We start from the raw sequence: 14455 nt of genomic DNA on the forward strand, positions 1-14455 counted from the left end.
ACAATTTAGCAAACAAGTTCTTTTGTTGTTGTTTCTAGAGGTTATTTTAACCTGCAAATTCCCAAGGAAGACCCCGGCCTCCAGATTAGAGTGGAAGAAACTGGGGCAGAGTGTCTCCTTTGTCTACTATGGCCAGGATCTCAGAGGTAAGAAGCTGTGGACTCAAGGCAAGAGCAAGAGAACAAACACCAAGCACAGCTGCTACCCTTTAGTTCACACATGAGAACAGGACATAGCTGGCTGCTGGAAATATGTGTTTGTAAGTGGGAGATGAAACCAACAGTGAGTGACGGAGATCTAGCACACAGCCCCCGAAACAGAGAACACAGCACAGAAGTAGGCGAACTCCACTGGGGCCCTGGACCCTGCATTGCTCAGCCCAGACCTCCAGGGTGTAAAATGCAATTGTTCTTCCTCTCGAGAGAAAGGAAGACAAGATGGTGCCGGTGGGATGCCAGGTCACTGCTCAGTTGTAATAACTTCATCGTATTTCAGTATCTCCAACACTGCAACGCTTAGGGAGTAAGACTTAGAGGAGGGTAAATGCAACTACCTTTCCCCAGTGCTTTCTCTTATTTTTTATTTGTCTTACATTTCTACTCCCTATTCTTCCTATTGAATATGGGATGAGCTTTTGATTTAAAGTGTTGATGGATGAAAGAAATGCTAGGATGTCTGGGATTTGTTGCACAATAACTCAGTGGTTATAGTACAGATACAATAAGACAGCCATGCATTGATCGCTCTAAGGTGGGTGATTTAAAAAATAAGTTTGAAATAGCAGCACCCATATACAATTTTTAAGTTAAGTTTATTGATTGAAAAATAACTGCTTTGGGTATTGAATGAAGTGACTTGAGGAAGGTAGTATATAGACAGTGACTTGTATTATTATCAACACTGTTGTCTTCTCTTTCTAAAAGGTGACTTTAAAGATCGAGCTCAGATGATGGATTTCAGCATCAGGATCAAAAATGTTACAAGAAAGGATGCCGGGAAATACCGTTGTGAAGTTAGCACCCCAACTAACGAAGGCCAAAGGCTGGAAGAGAACACGGTCACTCTAGAAGTATTAGGTGATGTACTTGTATCTGTGTGATTACTGCTCCCTGCCCTCCTCCCCATCACCCAGCCCTGGGGGCAGTGGGGCAACTCAGGGCCCAGGCAGCAGAGTCACAGAGACCACCAGCACCATCTTTCCTGCGGAGTCTCGACCATTTCTCACTCCACCTCATTGGCTGATGAACTGTGACTATTACTAACTCGTGATCACAAAACCTCTCTTCATTCAAGATGGATGTAAATCTTAATGGCCCTACTCTGTACGTAGGAGCATTTTCCTGCAATAGCTTTCAGCATATGTAGTATTTCTCCTACCACACAAGAGAGTATCCCATGAGATGATAAAAAAGCATAAAACAAAAGGGTAGGCCAGGGGAAGTATTAGAAATTATTTGGTAAAGAAAAGAAATTAGCATTTATTGTGCAGCTCCTATGCATCAGGCCCTTTCAAATATGTAATTTTACTTCATCGTCACTGACAACCTGAGTTTCACAGATGAGGAAATAGAAGTTAAATGGTTTTCCCAGGCCACACAGCTGGTAGGGTGAGGATTTGGAGCTAACCACAAAGGCCTTATGGTTAATTACTGTAAAAATCACTGATGGATATTAACAGCTCATGATTACTGTTGATAGAGGAACATGATCTTTGCTCCTTCATAGATATTAGTATAAAATACCAAGCAAGAGGAATAAAATCACTTCTTTTTGCCCAGCCGGTGTAGTTCAGTGGTTGATCGTCGACCTATGAATCAGGAGGTCATGGTTCGATGCACATGCCTAGGTTGCAGACTCAATCCCCAGACTTGAAAGAGCCTGATGGGGTGTGCAGGAGGCAGCCCATCAATGATTCTCATCATTGATGTTTCCATCTCTCTCTCCCTCTTCCTTCCTCTCTGAAATCAATAAAAAATAAAATAATAAAATAAAATCACTTCTTTTTTCTATATAACCCAGGCTCTTTCTATAATACTAGTGACATACTAGTATAGAAGAAATTCAGAAAACCTTGCAGGGGAATCAGCTGGAGTATTGGCCTTCTATTGCTACATAACAAGTGATCCCAAATTTAGCAGCATAAAACCCCACCCACTAATTAGCTCACGGTTCTGTAGATCAGACGTCCAGCATGACCCGACAGGCTCTCTGCCCAGGGTTTTACAAGGCTGAAATCTTCAGTCTAACAAAAGAATGGCTAATTGTGCTCATGCTTTGAATCTTTCATTTTCCCTTTTGTGATGAGCCAGAGAAAACCACATTTAAAAGAGTGGTTGGTTAAGTCAGCCCCTGTCAGAAGCAGTGGATTTTGGATCTTAACTTCATCTCCTAGATACCTAGATCAATGTTTGATGGAATAAATGAGAGAAAGTATATGTATACCAGGGCTGGGGAATTTGGGGGACTGTCTTAAAATTCTGCTCACCACTTAGAATTCTGGGTTTCCCTGGGTTTAAGTTATCTAGTAAAGTCTGGTTTACTTACAAATCCCTGTGGCCAGATTCTCTAATTTGGCCAGTTCTAGGCATAATAGGATTTTTTTAAAAACTATATATTTTTATTGATTTCAGAGAAACATCAGTGATGAGAAAATCATTTATTGGCCGCCTCCTGGTCGCCCCCAACTGGCACTGACTGGGAATCGAACCGTGACCTCCTTCCTGGTTCAGAGGTCGACACTCTACCACTGAGCCACACCAGCCCGGCCCAGAATAGAATATTAGTTTGAGTAATGAGCCTGAAAAAATGCACTCAGGTTTGATTTATTTTGAATACACTTGGTAATAAAACATTAAAACAATTAGTGAGGGAGAAAGTAAAGATTGTTCATCTGAAGAATAGTTGTGTTAGCTAACATCATGCTTGCTGTTATAACAGAAAAGCACTCTCAGCGAGTGGCTTAACATAATAGAAGTTTCTCATGGAGGTCAAGTCTGAATGGTTGGGGCAGAGATTGTAGTGGTGGGGTTATATAATTCTACTTGATGAGATTATTGGAGACCCAACCTGATGTAGATCTGTTATCATCAAAACTCAGCTTTCTGAGGTCACCATGGGTGTTGACACCTACTTGGTAGTGGGAGGGGGTGGGGGAGTGAATGAATGGAGAGTTGTGCAGGAGGGTTTTATGGAGCAGGCCTGGAAATGTCACAGAACTCATGCACGTGACCCCATCAGGCAGCTAGGAAGCCAGCAAATGTGGTCTAGCTATGTGCCCGTGAAGAAAGGCAATAGGTCTTTTGAGCAAGTAGCCAGTCTCGCTCACAGATGTCTGATCAATCTTCTCCTGGCAGTTAAAATCCTTGTTTGGCTTATAAATAACCAATGCCATCTGACTCCCGTCCCTCAGTGGCTCCAGGAGTTCCAACGTGTGAAGTCCCCAATTCTGTTCTGAGTGGAACCGTGGTGGAGCTGCGGTGTCAAGACAAAGAAGGGAACCCGGCTCCTACATACACGTGGTTTAAGGACGGCACCCGCCTGTTTGGGAATCCCAAGCTCGACGCCCAAGTCACCAACAGCTCTTACACAATGAATACGAAATCTGGAACTTTGGTGAGGGCATGGCAAGCCTTGGCCCAATAACTGTTTGGCATTTGGAGGGGAAAAGATAATTGGAACTTAAAATGATGTAGAATAGAGGGCTGATATCATTGCTTGTTAAGTGGAGAGAGGAGAGGGCGGAAGGAACGATGGGGGTACATGCCCAGAGAAGGGAGGGGAAGGGCTGGGACCGGAGATGGGAAGACAATAGACGACTGGGGAGCTGAGCACACAGTGAGCCGGGACGGAGCAGGTTGATCCATGATGACGGATCAGGTAGTTCACCCCAGCTGCCTTCCTGGCCTGGAAAGGTAGTATTTACAATGTCAGGGAGATGCACCCCCCTTTCTTCCTTCTTTGCCCACCAATGGCCTTGCTTCCAGGACTTCTCATCAGGCATTGTTGGTCTTTTGGCTTCCTCTTCTGCTCTGGGTCTTGAGCAGAATACTAGGGGGATGCCCTTACCCCAGTGCCAGCCATGTAGGAATAGCATTGCCAACCTCTGATAGGATGTCTGTGTCATTAAACTCTTCCATAACTAGATCACCAACAATTGACTTGACTCATGATTTAAGAATCTATGACTTTAGATTTTCTCATTGATGGAAAATTTCACCTTTCTAGGAACACTAATGGCAACCTAACAAACAAACTCTTTAAAGTTAATGACATTTAAAAATTAAAGTATTTTTACCTTTTTGTCTCTGATGTGTAAGGTAGAGATGGAAGTCAAAATCAAGATCGTTAAGCTTGAAGCTTTCTTTTTCATTCCCAAAATTTAACATGTCAGTTTTAAAATGTCTGCTTTCCCATACTGCAGAATTACTACCACAACTATCATCAAAAAAATCTTAAAGGCCCGGTAATAATAATTTTGATGGATTTTAAAAGGAGGGTATAATATTTCCTTTCATGCCTTCAACCTACAAGTGCATTATAACATTTAAAAACTAGCTCCTCTGGAAAAGAAAAAAGCATATTGATAAATTGGCTAAATAACAAGCATATCAATGGATGTGGCTACCCCTTGAGGAAGACCACGCTCTGGCCCTCTGGGCGTCAGTAGGGTGAGTCAGCAGGTCCTGGTGAAACTGGGCAGAAAACTTGCCATCACACTTCGCTATATTTACTTTTCCAGTTTATTTTTTCTCAGAGCAGGTGATAAAAGCCCCAAGGCGAGTCTGAGATGATAACATTCACTTTCCTCAGTTACCCTTGAAGTATCTTGTGATGTCAAGGGCAGAACCAGCTTAGTTTTTGAGAAATGAGCAGCAACCAAGACACCAGTGTGCGGGTGACGGTGACTTCCTTTTAATGACCAGCTGTAATGTGTTGGAAGATCATTGTTTTAGTCTAACTGATTGTTTATACACACCCTCGGCATTGAGCTCATGGCCAATATTGTTGAAGTATTCTGACTTTTGGGGGAGTGAGAGATGCTTCCATAGAGTTAAAATAAATGAGGAAAAGCTTTCATCCCACTACGCTGAAGTCTACAGAAAGGGAAAGTGGGTGGGTAGTGAGTAAAGAAAAGTGAGAGAGGAAAAGGGTTAATAAGAACCTTGGCTATTTTCAGGAACATGCGTTGCATAAAGAGCAAAGGCCAGGATAGGTGCTTCTTAAAGGTTCTTGGCTCTCATGGCTAAGCAGTGACTGCTGCCGGACTGAGGTGTGACAGGAGCATGAAGGAATGATTCTGAGCATCCTCTTCCCCTCTGTGCTGGACCTGGGGGGTCCTCTACCGAGTCCAAGCACCACTGCATTTACTCCCTCCTTCTCCCTCCTTCCTCCCTCCCTCCCTCTCACCCTTCCTTCCCTCCTTCCTTCCTCCCTCCCTCCCTCCTTTCCCTCCCTCCTTTCCCTCCCTCCTTCCTTCCTTCCTTCCTTCCTTCCTTCCTTCCTTCCTTCCTTCCTTCCTTCCTTCCTTCCTTCTCCTTCCTTCTTTCTTTCTTTCCTTCCTTCCTTCCTTCCTTCCTTCCTTCCTTCCTTCCTTCCTTCCTTCCTTCCTTCCTTCCTTCTCCTTCCTTCTTTCTTTCTTTCCTTCCTTCTTTCCTTCCTTCCTTCCTTCCTTCCTTCCTTCCTTCCTTCCTTCCTTCCTTCCTTTCCCTTGCAAATGGGGTTAACTAGGAGAATTAGAAGTCCCTAGAATACTTCTAGAATACAATGTACTATGAACTTTAAAAAATGCCCATTGCTTTCTAACTGTACTACTTTCCCAGTTTCACACACAAAAAGATACTTCTCCATAAATCTTTCTCTGTCAAATTAAACAGGAGGCCTAGCTATTTGCTCCATGAAGCTGTGGAAGATTTTTGAATTCATAGTAAAAATACAAAGTCTTAAAGTCATTGAAAAGGAAAGACCAACTTACCGCAAAGGTTCAAGCGACATGGTTATTTTAGGAGTCTACTTACAGATTTATTGCTTAAAAAAATACATTGATTTTTCTTCCTTCCACAAAATTTCAGCAATTTAACACTGTTTCAAAACTGGACAGCGGAGAGTATTACTGTGAAGCCCGTAATTCTGTTGGATTTCGCAGGTGCCGTGAGAAACGAATGCAAGTAGGTAAGCATGAACTACTGGGAGGAACAGATGGCTTGCAGTTAGGAGGTGTAAGGAGTCGGGGAGGGGGGGGGGGGGTGCGGGGGGGAAGAGCAAGGGGTGGGAAAGGGCTGAGTGGTTGGGAGGATAATCTGGAGGGAGTGTTTAAAACCAGCTTGATGTAAGGAGCAAAGATGCTTTTTTAAAATCCATATACAATGCTAAATACCCGTGGCTTGTTTGGGAGATGGATTAAAAACAGCATCTTTGCTCCTTGCATCCAATTCTGGCTCTGCCATGTACTAGCTACACACTCTGCGGCGAATCATTTGACCTCTGTGCCTCAGTCTCCCCAAAATGGAAGTAATAATATGCCATCCTCATAGGGTTGTTAGGAAGATGGAAATAATATTTGAAAGTGTTAGAGTAGCGCTGGCATATCGTGAACACTATATACGTGTTGTCTGTTTTACTTGTTACTAGCCTATTGTTGTTAATTTTGTTGATCTTGGGAAATACTATGTTAGACTTACTGCAAAGTAGGTTCTCAAAAAAGATGTTGAATATAAACATCTAGGTTGCTATAAAAAGTAGCTGCTATATATTATGTTACACAAAATGAGCTTCTTAAAATCCAATAAAATTAGGGCTCAAGAATCTTTTCAGATTGTAAGAGTTTCAGAACAAGCATATTATTTTTTCATTTTATTTTTAATAACTTGGTTTCATTCTTCCTGTGTGAAAACTGTGTTTTGAACATGGAGTGTAATAGAGGAGGCTGAGCTGAGATGGTACCCCCAGGGGTTAAAGGTCGCTCCAGAAGGCTGCACCCTGAGGCAGAAGACTGAGGTTCCCCTTGGTTCAGGAGCTTGTCCTCAGCATTTTGGGGTCAGAAATTCATTTTCCCAATGTGCTTAGGAGTATGCAGATATGTGTGCAGTAATGTGTATTGTCTAAGTACAGTTAAATTCAGCACTATTTTTTAAAGAAAATATAACCTTGTTAGATTTCAGGATATCCTAAAGTATAAGATATTCAATAGCATATTTTAATTTCCACGAGCAAGTTTGAATTTACAGTGTTTTTATTTTTATTTTTTTAATGTATTTTATTGATTTTTTACAGAGAGGAAGGGAGAGAGATAGAGAGTTAGAAACATCAATGAGAGAGAAACATCGATCAGCTGCCTCCTGCACATCTCCTAATGGGGATGTGTCCGCAACCCAGGTACATGCCCTTGACCGGAATCGAACCTGGGACCTTTCAGTCCGCAGGCCAACGCTCTATCCACTGAGCCAAACCGGTTTCAGCTTATTTTGTTTTTTTTAAATTCAGGGATACATGTTATCCACCAAATTCATTCAGGTGTTGATACTGATAGTCAAACAGGAGCATTTGATTAATTATTAGAAACCATCTCTCTCAATGCTGCTTTGGAGTTATCATTAGGAAAATTCATCAGAATCTGTTATAAAAATTAACACGATCCGCCCTAACCGGTTTGGCTCAGTGGATAGAGCATCAGTCTGCGGACTGAAGGGTCCCAGGTTCGATTCCGGTGAAGGGCATGTGCCTTAGTTGCAGGCACATCCCCAGTCAGGGGCGTGCAGGAGGCAGCTGATTGATGTTTCTCTCTCATCGATGTTTCTAACTCTCTATCCCTCTCCCTTCCTCTCTGTAAAATATCAATAAAATATATTTTAGAGGAAAAAAAAATTAACACAATCCAGCGTTTTCCTAACTTCATTCATTCATATATTGTCCTCATGGTTTTTACCGTAACCTGTACCACTTACATTATTACTATTTATTTTTTCTTTAAATGGTCATGTTTAATTTTAATGCCTAATTTACCCACATCTTGAGAAGTAATATCTGTGGTATTATGGTTTTTACATTCCAGTTACATTTTTCTAGCAGATACAGAACAGATAAAATACATAACAGATCAAATTTAATAGTTTGTGTTTTGTTATAGTTCCGCTTTAAGTTACACATGTTTTCCACATATCTACTCTTTCTGGTATAGTTAATTTAAAAGTTAAAATTAGTTTTTTTAATGCTCATCCATTGTTCCTAGGTATTTCATGCCCTTGGTTTGGAATTTATATAATTTGAAATACACAAGAATTCCTGAAATCTCATGTTCAGTTTTCTTTTTGAATTATCATTAATAACATAACCAAAAGCAGAACATGTGAACTGTTCTAAAGTTCTTTCTGAAGTATAGGTAATCATCTTTTGAACCATGTCCTGAAAGTGAGTTTTTTGCTCAGACTTCAAAAGCATGAAACTACCCATGTCTGTGGTACAGCTGCAAACAGAAGCTGTAGGAACTTTTTCAGTTGAAGGACTGCATCTGTCCTCCTATTGGACATGAATTCACTCCTGGTTCATGTTGCATTCCAGATGATCTCAACGTGAGTGGCATCATAGCGGCCGTGGTGGTAGTGGCCTTAGTGGTTTCCATTTGTGGCCTTGGTGTGTGCTATGCCCAGAGGAAAGGCTACTTTTCAAGTAAGTGATTTCACCCTTGACTAGACAGATTCCCGTGGGTAGAGAGTTTTCTTATGCGACACCGTTTCTCTTAAGAAGCGAGAACATTTTTCTGGAGACTATTTTTCGTTGCTTTTTCTGTAGTAGAGGATATCCAAGATGACCTGCAGGTGGGTCATGAAGCACCTTGGCAAACATAGGGAGCAAAGGCAGAGCTGCCTCAGCCCAACGTTCCGGGAGGCACCACTGGATACGCAGGAGGCTCCCTGGCGTGGCCTAGTGCAGCGATACCAAGACATAGTCAACGTGGCTGGGTGTTCACCACGCATTTACATGCATTGAAGATCCTTTTCAGTTAGGAATTGTATATCGCAAGTGGTAAATTGATTTCTGGTTTTATGATGAGATATTTCATTGAAATCTGTCAACTGTTTTATCAATGGATAACAGTGGAATGTTGAATGTCAAAGTTAGCACAACTGTATGTAGAAGAGAATTATTCAGTAAAAACTAACAACCTGTTATACTACAGTTGCTTCTGAACAAGGTTCTTAGTTCTTCATGTCTAGACCTCTGGTGATGCTAAACCCCAATTTGGTGATAGGTTTGATGTAAATGTGTGAGATTTAAAGTGAATCTGTTTTATTCTCTTAATGCATTTCCTTTTTCCTTAGTCTTTAAAATTACCTGAGAGCTCAAAAGCTGTAGAACTCCCCCATCAAGTCCATTGGGAATAGTATATGAAGTAGAATTTTTAATGGAATAATACATAAATTTACAGCATAAACTAGTTTTAGATCCACTGTCTCGTAGTGAACATTAATTTTGGAGTTTAGGTTTAAAAACAAATATTCTATACAAAAATAAAACTTAAATTTAAAAGGGGTTTCTAATAATACCTATAAGTATATATTGTCATAAAATGTTTCCATGAACATGGTCTCAAGGATATTCTTTATAGTTAAGAGCTGTTCTGTGAATGAATAATACTTGTTCTTTTGCACGGTACTACAAACTAGTCCTGTGTAACTTTATGAATGGAATCGGCTGAGTCCCCCTGCTGGTCACCAGTGAAAGAACAGACAAAAGATTGCTCAAAATTCTTGTCATCTTTACCTCTACTTGCAAAGAATATATAAGTATTTTTTTGAAGATTTGGTAAACATTTTTTCTTAAAAAAATGAATTAAAGAATTGATTTGGGTGTTGGTAGTTCATTAGCTAAGAATGTTACTCCATTTTCGTCTGGCAGAAAATCTAAGAGAACCATTTTCTTGAACTTGCATTTCAGACAGGGTTGGGCAAACTACAACCTGTGGACCAATTCTGGCCTGCCACTTGTTTTTTTTATGGCCCATGAGCTAAGAATGATTTTTACAGATGAACACTGGCAATGTATTTGAAAACAGGGAACATTAACTTTGAACCTTAATTAAGAGGAATGTTATCTCCCCCAAAGGAGAATTCCATTATTCTGTTAACACAAGAATTTATTACTATATTTAAAATTTTAACCAATAAAAGTTTTCGTAAGTTTGTTTTTTCTTGCTATATAATTACCTCTGTGATATCCTCCATTTCACCTCTTGGCCCACAAAGTCGAAAATATTTGCATGTAGCCCTTCACAGGAAAAGTCTGCCAACTCTTGATTTAGAAGGTACAAATGTCAGCAAGTGAGAATCAAAATTGAGAAAAAGAAATGAAGCTTAAACTTAACGTTTATATGGATCTGTATCGTGCCATTTTAACTCTTGTACTAATGATATATACTTATTCTTTTGTAGAGGGAACCTTCCAGTAAGTATACTTTCTTAAAATGCATGCTTTTTTTCCAAACCAACTAATTTTCTGTTAGTCATCTGTTCAAAGCCAAATGTGGAAAGTTGAGTTAATCTGTGAAGGTTTTTAATCCTATGGGAAGTGACTGTGACTCAAGTTCATCAAGAAATATATCCCACCTCATGCCTACTTGTCAATGATGTTTGACTACCTAGAGACGAAACACATTTGTTAATTTGACTGCGTAGGCATTTCCATAGAATGACTATAAAAAATAAATTTGCCGTCATTTGCTAAGTAGAAATTTTCCAAGTAAAATGTAAAATTTATTCAACAATCATGTTTATATTTAATTAAATACTGATTCTTTGCCCAACACTATCCTAGGGACTTGTGGTGACATAGCAGCGAACAAAACGGGGGGACACACATCACCCCATAACCATAGTCACCACATAAAACTTTCTTTCCTTGGGAAAAATGAAATTTGAGATTATAATCTCAAGCCTTCAAAATGCTAAATGTCTGCAAGTCTCTGTTTTGCATATTCCACAAAAATCCTTAGTATACTAGCCCTAGGCTACAGCCAGATACACAGGGCTTCACACACACACACACACACACACACACACACACACACACACTAATATTGTGTGGCATGGCTTTCTCTGTGGATGCTGCCTATAAATAAAGGACTTCAGTTGGGATTTCTGGCTTTTTCTTGTACCTGGCTACACATTTTCATCTTCCTGTTGAGAAAATGTAGGGAGGTAACATTGACTGAATGAGGGTATGTGTTTCAGACTTGGAAGTGATCATTGTACTAAATGTCTTTTATATTCCACAAACAGGAAGAGTAACTCTGCATCTAAAGCCACTCCAATGGGTCAAAATGTGAGTATTGTTAAAGCGTATTTATAGAATGGATGTGTTTAGGGAATAAGGCAAGGGAAGGAAGTAATTATATGGAAGTAATGCATTTGCACTTTTACTTCTTTATTTATTTATTTAATATATTTTTATTGATTTCAGAGAGGAAGGGAGAGGGACACAGAGATAGAAACATCAATGATGAGAGAATCATTGATCAGCTGCCTTCTACAAACCCTCCACCCCCAACCTCGACCCCACATTGGGGATCGAGCTTGCAACCCAGGCAGGTGCCCTGACTGGGAAATGAACCATGACCTACTGGTTCATAGGTCAATGCTCAACCACTGAGCCACGCCGACCGGTGGATTTTCACTTTTAATATACTTTGTGCTAGTGTCTACCATGGCCTTTCGAAGGAGCTGAATGAATGTTAGCTTCTGTCTGCAGTGGTATGATGCAGCTGCTCGGCATTTGTAGAGCGAGAAGCCTTTACCACACCATTATTTTTTCTTGTGGTGTTTTCTATTATTAGTCAGCCTTAGGGCTGGTATTACCCACTTCATTTTATAGATGAAGAGATTAAGACACAAGTTCTCAGAGGATTACAGTGGCTGAGCAGGGAACCAGGCACCTCGATTGTGTCAGCTTGACCAAGCAGCTCACTTCCGCACAGCTGTGGTCCCAGGACACTCCTTGGGTTAGTGAAAGCACTGAGAAATTTTAAGGATGTAGAATATCCTCTGCTATTGCTGAAAGGAGAATCTCGGAAATCCTTGAAAAGATGCAATTATCATCTAACTGAGATGGCTAAGGGAACATAATTTAAACATTTGGACCCTGGTGTACTTCTGCATTTGTAAACCCGACCGTAAAGCAGTAAATCCATTGCTCAGATTTCATAGCTCTTTGGATGTATATTCAACTCTCTATGTTATTTTTCAAGAACACAGTGTGTGTGTGTGTGTGTGTGTGTGTGTGTGTGTGTGTGTGTGTTCCAATGCTTTTAGAAGCCTAAGCCATTTCTAGAGAAATAGAGCACTGGTTCTCTGAACTCCTTAGTCCTCTATGGCAGGGATTCTCTTAAATTTCCTCTCACGGGAGCTTGGGGTGGGCCATGGGTATCAGTATTTTAAACACTTGGGTGGTCCTGCTGGACACTAATGTTGAACACCCACAAACTGCTCTATAGAGTTTTTTCCATCCAAAGATTTTTTTATTGTTAAATTATTTATTTATTTACTTTTTCAATTTATTTTTATTGATTTCAGAGAGGAAGGGAGAGGGGGAGAGAAATGGAAACATCAGTGATGAGAGAGAATCATTGATTGGCTGCCTCCTGCACATCCCACACTGGGGATCGAGCCTGCCACCCAGGCATGTACCCTGACCGGGAATTGAACCGTGACCTCCTGGTTCAGAGGTTGATGCTCAACCACTGAGCCACACCGGCCGGGTGTTATAATTCATATATAATGAATTCTTATAATTTCACATAATTCTGTTTTTTTTTGGGGGGGGGGCTGCCCTGTGCATTGGATAATGCTTAGCAGCACCCCTGATCTTTACCCACTAGATGCTGTACACCCCCCTCGTAAATAAGAGGAGTTACCCTGCTCCAATTCCCACTCCTATTGCCTTACTGTTTAGGAACAGTTTCAAAGATAGTGTCTCCTAGTATTTAATTATTTAATTCCCCATAAAATAGATTTAATTCACTATGTGCTGGTTTGAACCTGTAAGATTCTGATACTCATAAGATTTATCTATTTCTTTAAATATAAATTAATATTGTATATTTAAACTTGGTTTTTCTTTCTTTTCATAGGATTTCAAGCACTCAAAATCCTTTATAATTTAAAAGAATTCCACCTCTGAAATACACCAATACCACAGTTGTTCACAAGTTATTAAAAGATTATAACACTCTGCTTTGTCTTACATTTGCAAAGAGTTACATGAGGAGATGAAATTGGTATTTTATTAAAATTTTTATGAACACTAAATCACTTGAAATGGTTATTTTAAACAGTCTGGGCTTCTGGTCAAGATGGCAGAGTAGGAAAACACTATACTCACCTCCTCCCACCCCACAGCGACATCAAAATGACAACTAAAGTGCAGAACAACTAACATTGAAAACTATCTGAAATCTAGATGAACAGATTATGTATAGCTAAGGATATACATAAGCCACTTCCAGGCTGGTAGGAGGGGCAGAGACACATGACGGGCTGGTCCCACACCCACATGTGGCCATTACAAACTGGGAGGATATCGCAGCTGCATAGGTCCCCGCTGAGGAGCAACGGTCCCCAAACCCATACCACCCCCACCCCCCCACCCCAGCCCAGGTTCCAGTGCTGGGAAGAGAAGTCCCCATAACTCCTGGCTGTGAAAGCCAGTGGGAATTGTGGCTGAGTGGGACAGAGGGATGCTGGGGTCCCAGGCATTCTTTTTTTATTATTTATTTATTTATTATTTTTTTTATTAGTTAAGGTATTACAAATGTGTCCTCATCCCCCCATTAACCCCCAACCTCCCCCCCGCCCCCCCCCCCCCCCCACCCCCAGGCATTCTTAAAAGCCCACACACAGACTCACTGGCTCTGAGCTCAACACAGACAGCAGCACAAAAGGACCTACAGGAAGAAATGAGGAGTCTGGATCAGGGACAGCTAGGCCGGCAGCTTTCTCCAGACAGAAGTGCTGGCAGAGGCCGTGGTTCCTTTGCGTAGCCCTCCCCTGCACAGAGCCGGCAGGCAGGTGCCGTATCCGAGTCTCCATCAACCTGGCTAGCACTGTTCACCAAGGCCACCTAACTTTGGGGCCCACTCAAGCCAATTCCAGTGGCTTTTCCATACAAACAGCCTGTCTTGGTTCATACTGCGAACTTTCCTAAAATCACTCAGAGGTTCACAAACCCCAAACTAGCAGCATCTGGCCTTGGTGAGGTGCCCTGTACCTCTCGCTAAGCAGCCCAAGCCTGGCACTAGAGGTAGCCAGTCTCGGTTCTCTCCCGGCATCTGCAAGCCCAGCACAAGTGGCGATCCTCTACAGATCACTTCGTAGCTCACCAAGGGACCCTGAGGAGGGCACAGGCAGTTTCTGACCTTGGCCTGTACCTCCCCTGAACCAATATACCTGATGGCCAGCTTCAGACCACA

General features: G+C 41.3%; 1 protein-coding gene across 2 annotated transcripts in view; it reads left to right on the forward strand.

Moving 5' to 3' along the window:
* Positions 1 to 13218, forward strand: part of JAM2 (junctional adhesion molecule 2) — a 52353-nt gene extending 39135 nt beyond the window's left edge. Inside the window, exons 3-10 of one of the 2 annotated variants that reach the window (XM_070406994.1) lie at positions 39 to 146; positions 924 to 1076; positions 3410 to 3612; positions 6069 to 6168; positions 8554 to 8661; positions 10425 to 10437; positions 11271 to 11313; positions 13118 to 13218. In XM_070406994.1, coding sequence (XP_070263095.1) covers positions 39 to 146; positions 924 to 1076; positions 3410 to 3612; positions 6069 to 6168; positions 8554 to 8661; positions 10425 to 10437; positions 11271 to 11313; positions 13118 to 13150 — 761 coding nt within the window. In that variant the 3' untranslated portion in view covers positions 13151 to 13218. Of the gene's footprint in view, positions 1 to 38; positions 147 to 923; positions 1077 to 3409; positions 3613 to 6068; positions 6169 to 8553; positions 8662 to 8784; positions 8916 to 10424; positions 10438 to 11270; positions 11314 to 13117 lie in introns of those variants that run through there. The other variant, XM_070406995.1, reaches the window with a different exon arrangement.
* Positions 13219 to 14455: the final 1237 nt, after the last annotated feature.

This window comes from Myotis yumanensis, unplaced genomic scaffold, assembly GCF_028538775.1.
Source record: "Myotis yumanensis isolate MYYU_CA2020_CCGP unplaced genomic scaffold, mMyoYum1.0.hap1 SCAF_2, whole genome shotgun sequence".
NCBI classification, from domain to species: domain Eukaryota; kingdom Metazoa; phylum Chordata; class Mammalia; order Chiroptera; family Vespertilionidae; genus Myotis; species Myotis yumanensis.